The 19,428-nt window shown below is 41.8% G+C and overlaps 1 protein-coding gene across 1 annotated transcript; it reads left to right on the forward strand.

Annotated features, from left to right (window-relative positions):
• The first annotated feature begins 446 nt into the window (after positions 1-446).
• XKRX (XK related X-linked) lies at positions 447-18,615 on the forward strand. The gene is made up of 3 exons (XM_077887650.1): positions 447-1,725; positions 5,852-6,120; positions 13,190-18,615. Exons 1-3 carry the CDS (start codon positions 1,391-1,393, stop codon positions 13,933-13,935), a joined length of 1,350 nt encoding a protein of 449 aa, XP_077743776.1. The 5' UTR covers positions 447-1,390; the 3' UTR covers positions 13,936-18,615.
• The last annotated feature ends 813 nt before the right edge of the window (positions 18,616-19,428 follow it).

Raw genomic sequence — 19,428 nt, forward strand, 5'->3', positions numbered from 1 at the left:
AATCTTGACACTCCGTGCCCCGCATCCTTTTCTATCTTACCTCTGCTGAATACAGTCTTGTTTGGAAAGGAAACTATGGCCCAATTGCCTCTCAGGTCTCCTCCCCGCCCCCCCCCCCCCCCCGCCCTGGTAATTATCTGGAGGGCAATAGGACCTAGGTAAGTTCAACCCTGAGGCCGAGGGAGACATACCTGCCTAACCGCGTGGGTTGAGCAAGGGTGCCAGCTAGCTCGCTCAGGAGGGCGGGGTACAAGTGGGCGTCTGCTTCTTTGGGGGAAGAGGAAAGCTGTGGCTTCCTCCGGGATCCTGGGGTCGTGGTGAGAAGCCATTCCGGAGGCTAGCCCAAGCTTCTTTGTGTGGCGCCCCCCCCCCGCCCCCACGGAGCATCTTGGGGCTGCCAGCCTTGGAACCCGCAGGCTGGGTTTGTTTGGCCCCAGCCGTCCCTCCCCTCTCGCCCGCCCCGGTCATCAGTGCCTTAGTTCCTGAGGCCGCCCGACCTCTCTCGCAGCTGGAACTGCAGGCCGGGGAGGACCCCAGCAGCAGACGACGTCTGCCTTTGCCCTCCCGGGCTGGCGCCCCACACGTCGTGCTTCTCGCTAGCAAAGTTTCTCTGTGGAAAACAAGCCCCTCTGGCTTTCTCTGGCTCCGTAACGCGCGGGCGCGCGCTCCCGGCCGGGGCTGTGCCTTGGCTCCTGCCCCCGGCCGGCGGCTGCGGTGCGGGCGGAGCTTGGGGAATCCAAGCCGCCGGCTCGAGAACCCGCGCCTCTGCGTGGGCGCGGAGGGAGCAGCGGCGAGCCGGCGAGCTCGCAGCCACAGCCTAACGACAGCTAGGGGACCTAGGCACCGGAATGAGCCCCCGAAGGGACGCTCAGGCTCCACCCCCTCTTCTGCCCTAGTTCAGTTTTCGGCAGGGGTGAGAGGGCATCGTGGTCAGGACTCCTCGGAAGGTGCTGCTGAGTGTTGGTGCCCGGGTAGAGGGGCTAACCCCCTTCTTGCGGCGGGGGGGTGGGCATCCTGCGAAAGGGGAAGCGGCCAAGGAAACAGCTGTGTCCAACCTTTCTCGTGCCTGAAACTGGACTCCAGACCGAGCGCTAAAATGCTTGCTTTGGCCCTGTCCAGGTTTCACAGCACGTATATTGACGATTGGAATCCTGGGCCAATGAAGAGTCAAGTTCAAAGTGGTACTCCTGGGCTCCCCATCCCATACTCCAACAAGTGTAACTGGAAACTAGAAAGAGGGCGTCTCCTGCTCTAACTAGCAGATCTCCGTTCTGGAATTGTACTTGACAGCTGTCTTCACCAATACTTGGACTGCAGTGGCTATAGGGTTCTCTTGGGGGTGGGTGGGGGTTGCCCTGAAGACCAGACTCAAGCACTCAGAACCTCGACAATGGACCGAGTTTATGAAATTCCGGAGGAGCCTAACGTGGATCCAATTTCATCTCTGGAGGAAGATGTCATCCGTGGGGCCAACCCCCGATTTACCTTTCCATTTGGCATCCTCTTCTCCACCTTTTTGTACTGTGGGGAGGCTGCATCTGCCTTGTACATGGTTAGAGTCTATCGAAAGAATAGTGAAACCTACTGGATGACATACACCTTATCCTTCTTTATGTTTTCATCCATTATGGTCCAGTTGACCCTGATTTTTGTTCACAGAGATCTGGCCAAAGACAAGCCGCTTTCATTGTTTATGCATCTAATCCTCTTGGGACCTGTTATCAGGTGAGCAATTTTTAATTTCTACTTCACCCCCCCCACGGTTTGTGCAGAGAAAGATGAAGCTAATATTTACAAGACTGATAATGTGTCTCTAATCAATTCTCCCATTCCCTCCCACTCTTGGGCTTACTTGCCTACCATCCAAAAAAATCTTATCTTAAATATTTATTGCCACCAGAGTGAACATGTGGCATGTACTTGTGTTCTAAAACCATATATGGTACCATTGATATGCCTTCATTACTCAATGTTTGCTATTTGGATTCGAGTTGTGATAATTGCTATAGGACCAGCTTATGTGGTAAACTTGTGTAAACAGGACATAACTTCAGAGTGTGTTATTTTGATCCTGTCTTTTGGACACTCTATTAATTGGATCTCACATTCGGTTTCTTTACACTGAGCTGCTTGGGCTGGTGGTGGTGCCATTTTCAAATTTTCCAGAGTTCTTTGACATCTGGAAAGTATTTTAAGCTATTTGTGGTCATTCAGTACCTCAATCCATCGTAGTTCATTTTCTTCTTTTGGTTCATCAGTCTCCTGTTTATCTCTTTGTATCTTTCTGCAATAAAGGTACAAGGTTAGAGGGGGCAAAGGAAGATAGTCCATCTCTCCATCTGGATGCTGTAGCACACTGTAATTAAATATCAGTTCTTTCCATTCAGATTGCCTTGAAAGGATGAGAATGTGCCTTATCTTAGGGAGACAGGCATCTGTGTCAGCGGTCTTATCTGGACACTGTGGGATTTTCAAGTTAGGAGATGTTGCAAAACTTACAAAGTCAGGAGGAAGGAATGGACCAAGTTTGTCTTCATTGCAAGAGAGGCAGATGCACCTGCAGTCAGCTGAAGAATATGTGTCAGAGTGTTGATGTTGTAATTGCAATGGGGTAATATTTATTCCTTAGAGAAATAACCACAGTCTGAAACTGGTTATTTGAGGACAGAACTCCCCTGCCTTAAAATTTTTTAAATCAATAAGTGTTCAAACAAGGAGGGATTGAGTAGGCTCCATTGGAGAAAATATGGGATATCAGCAAAAACAGCCTGGAATTCCAGTGGCCTGGAGTCTAGTCCTCCCTCTGTCATTGACTAGTTGCTGGGCTTTGGTGAAATCTATGAAGATGTCTTGGGCCCTAGTTTCTTCATCTGTATGATAAGTGGGTTGGGCCAGCTCATGGGTCTCAACTCAAACGCAAACGCTTACAGCGGCCAGGCAGGTCTCATAAATGAGTGAAGCGGGCCAAGTATGAGAAAACCAGTAGCTTCATGTGTGATGATAAATGAAAATTAAGTCTCAGTGTTAGAGAAATGATGGAGAGTAGTGAACAGTGTGGTAAGCTAGAGTCTGCATGATTTGCCTAAAGGAGGCAACTACTCTACAGTTCCAGCCCATTGTGTCACTCTTGGAACTCAGACCCAGTATTGCCAGATTCCCCAACTTTTCAACAGAAGCTTCCAAGACAAGATTTGATATGATATATCATTTAAAATTTTGGCAACTTGACTAATTAAATAACACAACTTGGACCAAACAAACCACAGCTGTTGGTCAGATGTGACTCAGCTGTTGGTCAGATGTGACTCAGCTGGCCTATATGCAACATTTGGACCAAGTAATCTAAAAGTTCTTTCCAATTCTAAATCTTTGAAGTTAAGCTGTAAAAGAAAGACCTCAAAAAAAAAAAAAAAAAAAAGAAAAAAAAAAAAGAAAGACCTCATCTTGAACTTGGAACCAAGAAATTTAGAAACATTAGTGTTCCTGGGTGGCTCAGTTGGTTAAGTGTCCAACTCATGATTTCAGCTCAGGTCAGAGTCCTGAGATGGAACCCGAGTGGGTTTCTGTGCTGGGTGTGGAGCCTGCTCAAGATTCTCCCTCTCTCACCCTTTCCCTCTTTACCCCTCCCCACTGAGTGCATGTGCATGCTTCTGCTCTGTCTCTGGAAAAAAACAAAAAACAAATTTAGAGATGGCATCAGAGGAACAAGGAAACCATTCTTCTCTCCTTTTTCAAAGGTGGTCTGTTGAGTTAACAGATCAAACACTCTCAAGATGCAAATTTCAGCATGTACTGCCCCAATCCAGAGTTTAGACTTCCTTTGCTTTGTGGCCTCTCGAGCCATCTTTGATTTGGACCCATCATATGGAATAATGAGAACTATATTTCATTTTTGTTGTTTAGCTTCCACTAGAAATGATTGGAAAGCATTTATAATAGCTAACCTGACAGCAGGGAAGAAATAATTAAAAGCTCATAAATTATATCCTTGATATGCTTATGTTCAAGGCAAATTACTTTTTAGAGAGGAAGGAACTTAATCAGTACTATTAGCTACATGAAGATGTTTGGAGGGCCTGGCTCCCTGATATGAGATACAAAGACACTTCCGAAAATGAAAATGTACCCTAACTTTTTTTTTAAGATTTATTTATTTATTTATTTATTCATTCATTCGTTCATTCATTCATTCATGATAGACATAGAGAGAGAGAGAGGCAGAGACACAGGCAGAGGGAGAAGCAGGCTCCATGCCGGGAGCCCGACGCGGGACTCGATCCCAGGACTCCAGGATCACCCCTGGGCCAAAGGCAGGTGCTAAACCGCTGAGCCACCCAGGGATCCCCAAAATGTACCCTAACTTACTAAAGCTTATAACCAAGTCAAACACTCTTACTTAAATCACTAAATAGCCTTTAGAAGCATAAACAGAATTCTTCCTGCCACTACCTCCCCCAGTATTTTATTTAGCAATAGCACTGATGGGCCCAGGTTAAAATCTAAAATATTTTGTTGGAAATGCACTTAGCTTTTTTCTTCTGTGTTCTCTCCTCCTTCCACCTTTTCCTCTCCCAGGTTTTAGAGTTTGAAACATCCACTTTCTAGGAGGAAGCTGCATGCTTTAGACTGGCACATATGCCCCACTCTCAAAGGGATCCTGTGGAGAATAGCAGGCAGCACATGTTCCAAACCTCAGAACCAAAGGCCTAGGAAGCATATAAATCTCTGAGCTTGTCTTTAGCCTATTTTTCCATTAAATTACATTGCCATTATTATTATCCTCTCCTCCCATCATTTCTCACCCTGTATTCTTCCTTTTTACTCTTTCATTTACTCAGAAAATATTTATCAAATACTCACCATATGATAAGGATGGTGGGCAAGATAAATACAACCCATACCCTCAGTCAGGAAAGATGGCTTAATTTTCACCACAACTGTTTTTACTTATTATAATAGTCCACAGTTTCCATTCATGTCAGGGTGAGTGGAGGAAGTGGTAACTCAGGTGTTCCAAAACAAGATGTTCTAGTTGCTTCTCTTCTATTCACCACATCAGAACTGCTTAAAGACTTCTGATTTATATGGGAGAGATGGGAAGGATACAGCAAGAAATGTGGTCTTATCACTATTTCAAGGTTGGTAAAGATGTTTTCCTCTTTGTAAAGAAAGAAGTTTAAAAGGCTGTTGGCCCCAAATAGGTCAAGAGGTCTCCAAAACAACTTTTAGAGAGATCTTTTGATATTCCCTAGGTATGTAGCACATTCAGTTCTGAGTTGTCAAGTCTTTAAGTACCTTTGTTATTGAATGGCATTACTGTATAGATGTGAGGTTTTTTCTAGATCCCGTCCAAGACTTTTTGGCAAGACAATTATAGTTGTGGGCTTTGTCCTGAAAAAAGCAGAACTCAAAAGCCCCAAGTATAGAGCTAAATGCTTTGCATACAGATTGCTTTACCTCAGGAACTTGAGGTGTTATGAAAACCAGGGCCTTTAAGAGCCTTCATCATTTTCTCTCAACACATTATTTAATGTCTTTGTGTTCAAGGTGCTTTTCTACCATAGGCTTATTCTTAAGGAGACCAAGCAAATTCCTTAAATCCTCCAAGTAACACTATGAAATGGTGTTCTCAGGTCAGTAGATGACCGACCAAACAAAAAAGGATTTAGACTCAAGTAACTTATAGCAGACATAACTATCTCTTTGACTTACAAGAAATGAGTAGAATGGGAATTAAGGAATGGCAAAAAGTAGCACAAACTCCCTGAATTGTATTATTAACCCCCCCCTTCCCCAACCTTCTTTCCCAGGACAGCTTTAGTTAAGTACCCATGATGCTTTATTTCTGCAGATGTTTGGAGGCCATGATTAAGTACCTCACACTGTGGAAGAAAGAGGGGCAGGAGGAGCCCTATGTCAGCCTCACCCGAAAGAAGATGCTAATAAATGGCGAGGAGGTGCTGATAGAATGGGAGGTGGGCCACTCCATCCGGACCCTGGCCATGCACCGCAATGCCTACAAGCGTATGTCACAGATCCAAGCCTTCCTGGGCTCAGTGCCCCAGCTGACCTATCAGCTCTATGTGACTCTGATCTCTGCAGAGGTCCCCCTGGGTAGAGGTGAGTGGGTCAGGAGAGGGGAGGGCTCCATTTAAATCAAGGGTCTTAGAAATCCAGACCTGAGCTGTCCAATACACTGGTCACCAGCTTCATGTGGCTATTTAAATTAAAATGAAACATGAAATAAAAAATTTACTTCTAGGGTCCCTGGGTGGCTCAGTCGGTTAAGTGTCTGCCTTCGGCTCAGGTCATGATCTCAGGGTCCTGCGATCAAGCTCAATGTTGGGCTCCCTGCTCACCAAGGAGCTTGCTTCTCCCTCTCCCTCTGCTGCTCCCCCCACCTTGTGCTCTATCTCTCGCAAATAAATAAAATCTTTAAAATATTTACTTCCTTAGTCATACAAGCCACATTTCAAGAGTTCAATAGCTGTGTGTGGTGAGTGGTTACTGTACTGGGCAGCGTGGTATTACAGAACCTTTGGACAGTGCTGGTAGATAAAGAACTAGGGGAGCCAGACATCTTAGGCCTGCCACATTTCTTAACTGGGGTAAGCTATTTAAGACCAAAACTGCCACAGATGAGCCTTTCTGGGCCCAGAGAAGATGGTAATACCTTCAGTCAGTAGGACATTTTCCCTAGACCAGAGTGTTTAAATTATCCTGAGGACTTTCCATTTGTTTTGGTGTAAGGATGGTCATCTTTTAATAAGAGGTTCCCAAATATTACTGATCATGAGAAAACCTATTACTGGGTGAAAGCTCCTTTTTAAAAACTTACATCTCCTACTCAGACCTCACTCAGTCTGAGTGTGGGGAGGCCAGGAATCTGTATTTTTATTATTATTTTAAAATACCCCCAGTTGATTCTGATCAGCCACGTTTGGGAACCACTGGTTTAATCACTTCTCTCCAGGGGGGAGAAAGAAATAGGGTGAATAGGGAATGAATACCAATGAGAATGAGGTTTGGTCCCAATTCTGATCTTTTTTTTTTTAAAGATTTATTTATTTATGACAGTCAGAGAGAGAGGCAGAGACACAGGAGGAGGGAGAAGCAGGCTCCATGCAGGGAGCCGGACGCGGGACTCGATCCTGGGACTCCAGGATCGCGCGCCCTGGGCCAAAGGCAGGCGCTAAACCGCTGAGCCACCCAGGGATCCCCCCAATTCTGATCTTCTGTGTGATTGTTGAGGGAAGTTACCCAAGAGGTCACAGTCTTAAGTTCCCACTTGTAAAAGACGGATCCTTGGATGAGTAAGACCTCTAAGAGAGGAGAAAATGTGAGTCATGTTTTCAAAGTCAAGATAAAGTACGGTTAATGAGTTTTAACAGCTCAAGATTAGCCTCATCTGCTTGGGCTGGAGCTGATACAGCTGTGGGTACACAGCTGCTTGCAAAGCCCCATGTTGCAAATGAATATAAGGAGGGAATTTGTGCCCTTTGCTCTTTTCCTCCGCTAAGAATTGTTCATGACATTCTGTTGGTCTTAAAGCTTTTTTACCTACCTAGAATTGACAGTGATGTGAAGAGAAAGGGAAATGTTGATGCTTTTCCTCCTGAGAATTTTGAAGGTCATCAAAGTATCTAATTAAAATATGTATACTTTACAAAAGTAATGCATGCACAAGCCATTTGGCCTACGAGGAATTGTATTCGTATCGAAAATTTCTGGAAAGATATATCAGAAACTATTTACCTCTGGGGAGTGAAGATGAGAAGTCTGTAGACTTTTGCCTTTTACCTTATACCCTTCTGTATGGTTCGAACTTTCTATGGTTTAAAATGTTTGTTATGATCACGTATTTCTATTTTTGGCCATTATTTTTTTAATTTTAAAAATCAGACATGGTTATGGCAAAGATTCAAAACCACACAGAATGTATATTAAATAGGAGATGTAATTTTACTCCCCAAAAGTAATCTCTATTAACTATTCAGTGTATATCCTTCCAGACTTTTTTGACTATGTAAACATACATACAATATATATTTATTATGTATTATGTATTTTTGTAAGAAAGGGCTGTATTAAACATTGTGTTCGGGCAGCCCGGGTGGCTCAGTGGTTTGGCGTCTGCCTTCAGCCCAGGGTGTGATCCTGGGGACCCGGGATCGAGTCCCGCATCGGGCTCCCTGCGTGGGGACTGCTTCTCCCTCTGCCTGTGTCTCTGCCTCTCTCTGTGTGTGTGTCTCTCATGAATAAATGAATAAAATCTTTAAAAAAAACATTGTATTCAACATGTCTTTTTCAAAAGTATGCCAATATATCTTTATTCAATGGTTATTTATATATGCATACTTCATAATAATAAATGATAAATATATAATATATATTTTCCTTATATGAACTGGACCATTCTTTCTTATTTCTCCAATCTTCTATTGGTAGGATTAAAATTTGTTTCTGATTTTCCCCTTCAAAAAAGTTTTTTCTAATTACAAACTATGCTCCAGTGAACATCTTTCTAAGTATCTGTGTACTAGAATGAGACTTTGTAGCTAAATTCTTAGCAATAGAAGTGCTGGGTGAAAGGATATGCATGTTTGGAATTTTATCAGTACTGCAAATAGCCCTCCCAAAAGGTTGTATGAATTTATATTCCTAAGGGTATGAATATCCTTTTTCTTTGTATATTAAGCTAAATATTATTTAGTTGTATAATTATAACTGATTACTTAAATAATTTGTTTTTAATTGTGAAGACAGCTGAACATCTTTTCATGTTTAGATATTTTGTTCTTTAAAGTGCTTATTTGTAGTGGGTTGTCTTTTATTAATTTATAAGAGCTATTTTCTTCTGGTATTAATCCTTTCTCTGCTGTAGATAAGTGTGTATGTATACATTTGTATGTTTTGTATGTGTATACATTTTAAATGTGCATGAACACATGTGGAACATACCATATATAAGATACACAAGATAATTTTATCTTCTGGCTTTCTGAAGTATTAAATTTTTATGTGCTTAAGTTCTTTATTGCTTTTAGATCTTGTGAACTTCTTACAAAGGCCTTTCACAGCTCCTATCTGATAGGGCAGTTTAGGTTCATCTTCCAAATAGATGCATTTCCACAATCAGTTTGTCAATTCCCCTGCCAAAATACAAAACAAGGCAAAAGGGTAACAACAAAAAAAGAAAAAAAAACCACTGAGATTGTGTATTGGTAATGCATTAAATTACTTAGGTTATTTCGGAGGGAATGTGTATCTTTGTAGGACCAATCAGCTTCATATTACAAGATGACATCTCTCTCCGTTTCTTTAAATATTTTTACATCATTTTATTGAAGTATAATTGACAAAAACCTCTACCTATTTAACATATCCAGCTTGATGAGTCTGGAGATAAGTCTACATCCATGAACTATCCCCATAATTTATGTCATAAATGTGCAAGGCCTGGAACAAGAAAACTATACAACTTTATTGAAGTACATAAATATTTCATGAAATGTACTTCAGTAAAGTCGTATAGTTTTCTTGCTAAAGGTCTTGCACATTTTTGTAAGGCTTATTTCTAGGTATTCTATTAGTTTTTATTTTATTTTTTAAAGAATTTATTTATTCATGAGAGACACAGGGGCAAAGACATAGGCAGAGGGAGAGGCAGGCTCCCTGTGGGGAACTTGATGTGGGGCTCGATCCCAGGACCCCAGGATCACAACCTGAGCCAAAGGCAGATGCTCAACCACTGAGCCACCCCGGCATCCCTGTTCTATTAGTTTTTAAATCACCTGACTTCCTAAGTGTCAGGGTAGTGTCTAAGTAGGAGGAATGCATGTACTACACTTTTGGAAATAGTGAATGATGATGATGATAGGAGCTAGCAGATAGCATTTGCTATGTTCTGAACATTTCTCTAAGTCCCTTGCATGTAATTATTTCACTTAATCTTTACAAGAACCCTGTGATGTAATTATTATCCCCTTTTTAGCAAATGAGGAAATAGAGGCACTGAGAAGTAATAGATGGCAAGATTGGATTGGCATCCAAGAGGTCTGCCTGCAGAGCCCATGTTTCTAACTATATCACCATACAAAGGATGTAAGGGAAACCTTTTCCAAGGCCTTGTTTTAAGTTCTTTGGCAATTTCTCCTATTAAAAACTTCCTGAGAGTACCATCTCAAAGTCTTGTAAGTGATTTTCTGGGTTAGGTTTCTTCATTTTCATCCACTCTTCTTTCTCCTTGCTACCTCTTTTCTAATCGCTTTTTCTCTTGGAGACCATCTGGATCAGTCTAGATGAGCAAATTCACTAACAGCATTATGATCTCTTATGACATGAATCTATTTGTAGGGAGACAGATGGAAGGTGTTTTTACATTTATTGCATCAGGCTTTCTTTTATTACACTACTATCAATAAATAAGTTCTTTTTTTTAAAGGAAATTTTTTTTAAGATTTTATTTATTTATTCATGAGAGACACAGAGAGAGAGAGAGAGGCAGAGACACAGGCAGAGGGAGAAGCAGGCTCCATGCAAGGAACCCGAAGTGGGACTCGATCCTGGATCTCCAGGATCACACCCCAGGCTGCAGGCGGCGCTAAACTGCTGCGCCACCAGGGCTGCCCAATAAATAAGTTCTAATTCAAGGGAAAGCATCACCACATGTGGCTAGATGTATATACCCTCTGATGTTCCCAACTACAAGCGTCAGCACTTAAGGATGGGACTAACAGTGGTTTATAAAGCTAAGAGTGTATCAAATCATTAAGTTGTACACCTTAAACTAATACAACATTATACATCAATTATATCTCAATAAACATGGAAAAATAATAAATAAACATCAGGCTAAGAGTAAACAGTTCAAGAGAGTCTCTCATTCCAGTCTTTGAGATTCCAAGACTCTACTTAGAGCTGAAAAGGATATTGGAAGCAAAGCTGTGCTGCTTTTTGGGTTTCCATGGGGAAGTCTTCACTTTCCTTGCAGATTAAGTTGACATCTCTATGGCTCCAGTTCCCTGGAGCTAGTATTTTTATGGGAACACAAAGTTCCAGCTTTTTTTTTTTTTTTTGGATGATTTACCCCTTAGGCCTCTCTCACTTTTTTAGTGATTGGTATTCTTTGATACAAAGGAATAAAAGGAAAGGGACACTGTGTGATCTATAGTTGAGATTCAATGTAGCAAGTTATAGAGCACACTGACCCTCCAGGGACCAAACTCTATACAGTGGTATGGATGTTATGGGCTATGAAGTAGGGTGTAAAATTTTTGTAAATTAATATTAATTTGTTTTATTATTTCTTAAAACTTTATTTGTATTTATTTATTCATGAGAGACACAGAGGCAGAGACATAGGCAAAGGGAGAAGCAGGCTCCCTGTAGGGATCCTGATGTGGGACTCGATCCCAGTACCCTGGGATCACAACCTGAGCCAAGGGCAGATGTTCAATCATTGAGCCACCCAGGTACCCCTAAACATTTTTTTAAAACAACTCTGGTAGAAGTTTGGAGATTCCTAAAATATACCAAAGCAGCTGGGTGATAAATTGATATTGCTGATGATTAATGCAAGCAATTCTAGAGATCTCAGTGAATTGGGGAATTAAAGCACATAGATATTCAGTGACTTTCACACAGCTTTCACAGAGCTGAACTGAGGGCTTTTAATTGTAGATATTTTATGCTGCCTCTGTAAACTCAGAATTCCTCATTAATTCCACAAACATTTATGGATCACCTATTATATTCCAGGCAGTGTGTTTGGCTCTGGGGATACAGCAGTGAACAAAATAGACATGGTCCTTTCTGCCTTCATGGAATTTTCAGTATACATTCTGACACATTCCTGACATACATACAAGATTAGTTTCTTAAAGAAGATACATGTCAAAGGAGGGACTTTTTTAAGATTTTATTTATTTATTTATGAAAGACACACAGAGAGAGAGAGAGGTAGAGACACAGGCAGAGGGAGAAGCAGGCTCCCTGCAGGAAGCCCGATGTGGGACTCAATCCCAGCACTCCAGGATCACGACCTGAGCCGAAGGCTGACGCTCAAGCACTGAGCCACCCAGGTGTCCCAAAAGAAGGGATTTCTTTATCTATCTATCTATCTATCTATCTATCTATCTATCTATCTATCTATCATCATCTATCTATTTTATTGGTGTTCAATTTGCCAACATATAGAATAACACCCAGTGCTCATCCCATCAAGTGCCCCCCCTCAGTGCCCGTCACCCAGTCACCCCCACCCCCCACCCACCTCCCTTTCTACCACCCCTTGTTCGTTTCCCAGAGTTAGGAGTCTCTCATGTTCTATCTCCCTCTCTGATATTTCCCACTCATTTTTTCTCCTTTCCCCTTTATTCCCTTTCACTATTTTTTATATTCCCCAAATGAATGAGACCATATAATGTTTGTCAAGAAGGACTTCTGTAACCAAAGGCGTTACCTATGAATTTCCTAGGACTGGATTTTTTCAGAATTCCTTCTGCCTCCTTCATTGTTTGCTCAGAAGCCTATTTCATCAAGTGGGTGCTGCCTTATCTCTTTATATGTGTTCTTTCTGTGTTAGTGACCTCTCAACATTAGTTCTGAGATCCACTCTTCTTAAAATAGTGGAAAGGAATAAAGGGGAAAGGAGAGAAAAATGAGTGGGAAATATTGGTGAGGGTGACAGAACATGAGAGACACCTAACTCTGGGAAACGAACAAGGGGTAGTGGAAAGGAAGGTGGGCGGGGGGTTGGGGTGACTGGGTGATGGGCACTGAGGGGGGCACCTGATGGGATGAGCACTGGGTGTTAGGCTATATGTTGGCAAATTGAACTCCAATAAAAAATATACAAAAAAGGTTCATTTTGGATGCTTATATGATTATTAAAGTTAAAATGTGTGTTAATTGTGGGAAATTTAGAAAACAGAAACATAGAAAATAAGCTTTAAAAAAAACTGGTATAATCCCTATCACAAATATATATATTTTTAGTTTATCTAATTCCATTTTTTTCTGTGCATGCTGTTTTCTGTGCTAACACAGCTGTGTTCATACATGAATTTTCTCTTCACTGGGCCCCGCAGGTCTCACCTATCATCTCTCTGGACCTCTGGGTCAGAGTTCAAGCTTTGCTAACATAGTCTGATTATCTGTTTTTTTTCTGTTATTTTTTTTCTTACAGCTGTGCTAATGGTCTTTTCCCTGATATCTGTCACCTATGGGGCTACCCTCTGCAATATGTTGGCTATCCAGATCAAGTATGATGAATACAAGATTCGCCTTGGGCCGTTAGAAGTCCTCTGCATCACCATCTGGCGGACATTGGAGATCACTTCCCGCCTAGTGATTCTGGTGCTCTTCTCAGCCACCTTGAAATTGAAAGCTGTGCCCTTCTTATTGCTCAACTTCCTGATCATCCTCTTTGAGCCCTGGGTTAAGTTCTGGAGGAGTGGTGCCCAGATGCCTAATAACATTGAGAAAAATTTCAGCCGGGTCGGCACCCTGGTGGTGCTGATTTCCATTACTGTCCTCTATGCAGGCATCAACTTCTCTTGCTGGTCAGCTTTGCAGTTGAAATTGGCAGACAGGGACCTTGTTGACAAAGGTCAGAACTGGGGACATATGGGCCTGCACTATAGCTTAAGATTGGTAGAGAATGTGATCATGGTTTTGGTTTTCAAGTTCTGTGGAGTGAAAGTGTTATTGAATTACTGTCATTCCTTGATTGCTTTGCAGCTAATCATTGCTTACCTGATTTCCATTGGCTTCATGCTCCTTTTCTTCCAGTACTTGCACCCATTGCGCTCACTCTTTACCCACAACGTAGTGGACTACCTCCATTGTGTCTGCTGCCACCAGCACCCTCGGGGCAGGATTGAGAACTCAGAGCCATCCTGTGATGCTGAAGCAAGGCCAAGCATTGTCTGATTCTATCTTCTGGGTATTTGGGGATAGGTTGGGGTTTGCCAAGAGCAACTTTGAAATTGAAGGAGAGGATGAGGCTCTTAGGTGAGTACTCACTAGGATATTTTCTTGAATTTTCTGGTAAGCCTATAAGAAGAAAGAACAGCTCCCAAATAGGTTTTATGTCCTTAAGATTGACTGGTCTGTTTGGAAAAGGGGGTAGCTACTGTATACCAAGAAGGATCAGAGATATGGTGAACACCCCCTCCCACCCAGGGAAGCTGTGGCTGCCCGAGGGGATAATTTACCTCCAAGCACCTTAAGCTCTCTGGGTGTGATCTTGTAGCTCTGCTCATTTGCTTGAGGCATTACTGAGTTTTCCTAGGGCTGAGATGAAGGCCCAGAATTCCACCAGAACATATCTGGACTGATTAGAGAGTATGACAACTTGCTAGTTATGGGTACCTCCCAGGAACCTGGCTGGTTAATGTGGAATTGTAACTGTAAGCATGGCTGGTTGTTTTTTGTTTTTGTTTTTGTTTTTTTGTTTTGTTTTTTTTTTTAATTCCAATGAGAAACTCTGGTTTAAGAAGAAAACCCCCACTATTAAAAGAGCTGCTCCCCAAACAAGTTAGCTTTCCATTAGGGTTTTACTAGTGATCTTTCATCAAAGACCTCTCTTTTCAAGCAGCCCTTCATAGGCACACTCTGAGGAGGGAGTGGTGACTAGGATTCCTTCAGGGCATAAGCCAGAATGACTCTTTCTCAGGGACCTGCATGGGCACCAGCTTGTGGAATGGAGTGGTTGAGGAAAATCTCTCACTTCATGCCTCATTATCAGGAATTCCCTCCAACCTGGTTTTTCTGTGCTCTTGGCATTTGACTACTTGATATAGATTGCAGAGAGGCTGAACTGTAATTGAAAATGTTTTTAATGTAAGGAAGAAATGAAGATTGCTTTGCATCTCCTACTATTCTGAGTATTTTGCTGGGGTTTTTTTTAGGGGATGGAGAAGGTAATAATAGCTGGAATATTACCTTCATGCTGTTTGGGGTTTAGATGGCAGCTACTACTACTACTACTACTACTACTACTACTAGGGAAACGAGATCACATTAACTCATCATTGGTACTGGTTTTTGCCTACAGGATTTTATTTTGCAATAAGGAATGTTTATCAACCTTCTGCTCATTCTCATACCCCCAGTGGATGAATACATATCTCCTTTTTTCATGTATCTCATATCAGTTGGGTATTTTGATGGGAATGTCAGCTAGATGCCTCTAAGGTAACCAAGAAATTGAGGTTAGGAGGGCCACTGCCACCTGGGACCCAGTATCTCAGTATTTGAGAATTCCTAGTAGCATGTACCAACTGTTGCTACTGCAAGGTTTTGAGAAATTGTGAACAATCTGACCTAAAGCTTCTCATTCCCATGTGATGCCTAACCTAAAGATCACATTACTCTTGAGATCACATTAAGAATTTTAGCCATTTCCCTTCCTCTTATCCAGTGTCATGACTTTATGGTAGAGGTATTCCCTCTTTTTAAGTAGCGGGGCTCTTAGCCAGAATGGTCCTATTTCCTGGTATGTCTAGTGTGGGTTTTCCCATCTTCAACCGCTGTTTGGAGCTAAAAGGATTGGATAATTGATTTGGGGAAGAGTAAAGTGACTCGCTTTGGAGCAGTGAATATTTTCTTTTCCAGTCCAACTCCCTCATTTTATCTTTGATGATGAGACTTAGGTTGATGTCATAAAAACTCATACTCTTGTCTTCTGACTATGTAATTTAAGGTGAATTTGAATGAATCTATTAGGCCTCCAGAAGAACACACTGTCTCTTGGAATTCAAGCAATAATTTCTCCCTAGTGGTTAATATGCCCTTCTATTAAAATCAGAAGCAGCGTGGAACTGTAATTTAGTCCATAAAAGGCATGTGAATCAGCTTACTTAAGGTACAGGTGTGATGAGAACACAGTGACACACACCAAGCCAAGCAGGCCAATTAGAGCTAGAGTGGAGATACACAGGGCAGAAACCATGTGCCTTGGCACTAGACCGGGTGTATTTTTCCCCCCACATAGCCTCCCCAGCCTCCATGACTTAATATCTCTGGAATGCAAGGAGTTCAGGGTGAGGGGTATGGAGCACCTTGAGACCTGAAAAACCTGCTGCCCTTTCCCTAGGAGAAGAGAGTCTAGCCATACCTTATGCAAATGAACTCTCAAAACCTCCTCTAGGTGGTGGCCTTCCTGTTGCACAGCAGTATTCTAGTTACACAGGAAAAGGAGAAATTTCAAAATACGATGGTAGGGCAAGGGAAGTGCTCCTATCTGCATACACCTCTTTAACTGCTCTCTTTTTTGCACTTTGAAATCTTAAAGCGACACAGGGTACTTGTGTAGGGGCAAGTCTTAGTGGGAGAGGAGGCAGAGATGGGGCCAGCAAATGGGTCTTGGAAATGGAAGGCAGAACCATGAAGTTTGGGGGAAAGAGAGGCTGATGTAGCAACAGCTTTTTTTCATATTATTGGAAATTCGGTAGGCTAAGTACGGGCAAATGGACCTGTTAAGGAAATGTATTAAATAAACTAATAGTTGTCAGTTTCATTTGTTCCACAAATACTTTGAAGGCTATGGGGCATAGAACTGTGAGGCACTGTAGGAGAATTAAATAATATCTAATATTTATAAGCATTTACTGTATATCTGGCATGGGTGCTTTATATGCACTATTTCTTTCATTCAGTCCTCAAAACAACCCTCATGAGGTTGGTACTATTAATCCTTCATTTTACAGATGAAGATTCTAAGGCCTAGAAAAGGGAAGTGACCTGCCCAAAGCCACAGGTCATATCAGAGCCAGGATTCAGTTTTAGGCACTCAGGCTCCAGAGCTTCCACTCTTAATCATGACACAAGCCTCTAAATCCTCTTAGGTCCTTTGTGGAATTATTTTAATATGTTAGCGGTTCCAGGAATATTTTCTGGGCTATCGTTGGGTTCATCTCAAGCATTCTTACAAACACTCGTAATCAAGAGGCATCACTCAACTTACCCTAGAGGAAAAAGGTCAAGTCCTAAAAGTCCTGGAATGAAATTGAGTATGTGTTCACATGTATTTATATGTACTTATATTTATGTTTACATGTAGTTATATACAGGGAGTGGGAGAGTAGGGTGAGGGATAGTGGTAGATGGACCCATTTCCTTTCTAATTTCAGGATTTTGTTTCCTGTGTGTTCTTAAACCTTCTAGACCCTGTTGTGGTAATAAAACTGGAGGGAGCAATTCGTACTTAGGTTTGTAGGACTCTCCTCACCCCCACCACCTCAAACAACCAATCACAGCAGGGGAGTGCTGAAGCCTACTCTCTTATACTTCCTCTTAGCAACATTGTCCTTACACCTCCTGAGAAGCTGACTCCTAGTTCTGAAGCAGGCCAGGGGATATGAATGTTGAAGAATAATGCCCCTCCCTCAGCTGTCACAGTCCTGAGAGCCTAAGTCAACATTCAGTGCTCTCTCAGCTAGCCTGCTCCCGCCTACACCTCACAAGGTCATGTTCATCAGCTTTCAGAGTTGATTGCTACTTCCAGGGTAAAGGTGGTGTGAGCAGCTGAAGGGTAGAACATCCCACCAGGACATTCCATCTAAACCCGTGGAGTTCTGGGATGCCTGGCTGGCTCAGTCCATGGAGTGTTGCAATTCTTGATCTCAGGGATGTAAATTTGAGCCCCACATTTGGTGTAGAGATTATTTAAAAATAAAATCTTAAAAAAACCCCACAAAACCTGTGGAGTTCTGTTTCTGAAAAGCCGTATGCATAAAAGCAGATGCCTTGGGGCCCTCCAAAAGATTTACCTACCCAAGAGTGGGAATCCTCATTCTTTGAAACTTTTGCTATTAGCCTTTATTACTGTCTTAAGGGGGGCTACACATGTCCATAATCTTATGCCTTTTCTCTTGGAGGGTTAGCACCATTAGTCATACACTTTAGTCACAGACTTTAGAACCTCTGGTGTGCTCAGTGAAAGTATGATATGAATCTTGACAATAAAGCATGTGAAACTTTCCCATGTGAAACTGGGAAGTAGCAAGGCTGACCTGTGTGAGCTAAGGGAACTAAATGTGAAAACAATACACTTTCATGTATGGAGATAATAACATCTGAAGAGCACGGTATTATATTCAAGGCACATTGACACATATTAGCTCTGTTACCGTTGTATCATTCATTTTGGGGACAAGCCCTCTGAGTTGTACATGTGAATTTGCATTGTTCTAACCTTTAATTTATTAAAACAGTTATTAAACTCATTTTGTGCCAAGGAAAAGCTAAATGGATATTTCAGAGTGCTCTATAGATGCTGAAAGACTCAAATGTGAATCCCAGATATTGAATTTAAGTGATATTGGAGATAAATAGACACTGGTTCTCATCACCGGCATGAGAGTGCAATATTGGTGCAAATTTTTGGAAGGCAATCTGTCAATATATGTCAAAATTAATCAGGCATACTTTCTGCCTCCAAATTTTAACCTCTAGGAATTTTTCCTATGGCAACCTGGCCACACTTGTGCAAAGAGATATGTACAGGAATGTTCATTACAGCACTGTTTGTAACAGTGAAAAATTGGTAACAACTTAAATTTCCATCTGTAAGAAAATGATTAAATTCTGTCAATTCTATAATTGGAATACTGTCCAGCCATTAAAAAGATGTATGCACCACTATGTTTATTATAGCATTATTTACAATAGCCAAGATATGGAAGCAACCTAAGTATCCAACAATAGATGAATGGATAAGATAGGTGTGTGTGTGTGTGTGTGTGTGTGTGTGTTGTGTGTCTGTATAAGATGGAATATGCAGCCATAAAAAGGATGAGATTGTGTCATTTGAGACAACATGGATGGGCCTAGAGGGTGTTATGCTAAGTGAAATAAATTACACTAAGAAAAACAAATACCATATGATTTCACTCATAAGTGGAACCTAAAAATGCAGAAACAAAATGCAAAATTAAACCCATAAATACAGAGAACAAACTGATGGTTGCCAGAAGGGAAGGGAGTAGAGGATTGGGCCAAATGGGTGAAGGGGAGAGGGAGACACAGGCTTCCAGTTATGGAATGAAGAAGTCGTGGAAATAAGAGGCACAGCATAGGAAATAAATCAGTAATATTGTAGTAATGAGGTATGGTGTTAGATGGTAGCTATTCTTGTGAACAAAGCATAATATGTAAACTTGTCAAATCACTAAGTTGTATACCTGAAACTAATGTAGCTTTTTTGTCTACTAAAAAAAATGGGGTAGATGTATACAGTATGAAAAAAAGCAAGTTGAAAACACAATGTATAGGCCAAGATTATGAAGAATTATTCAAAACTTGGAAACCGGGAAGAATAGATACAGGAAGAATAGTGCCCCCTCCAAGATCTCCACATCCTAATCCTCAGAATTTGTGAATACATTATGTTATCGGTAAGGGGGAATTAAGTGGGGGATT

The sequence above is a fragment of the Canis aureus genome, chromosome X, assembly GCF_053574225.1.
Source record: "Canis aureus isolate CA01 chromosome X, VMU_Caureus_v.1.0, whole genome shotgun sequence".
Taxonomy (NCBI): domain Eukaryota; kingdom Metazoa; phylum Chordata; class Mammalia; order Carnivora; family Canidae; genus Canis; species Canis aureus.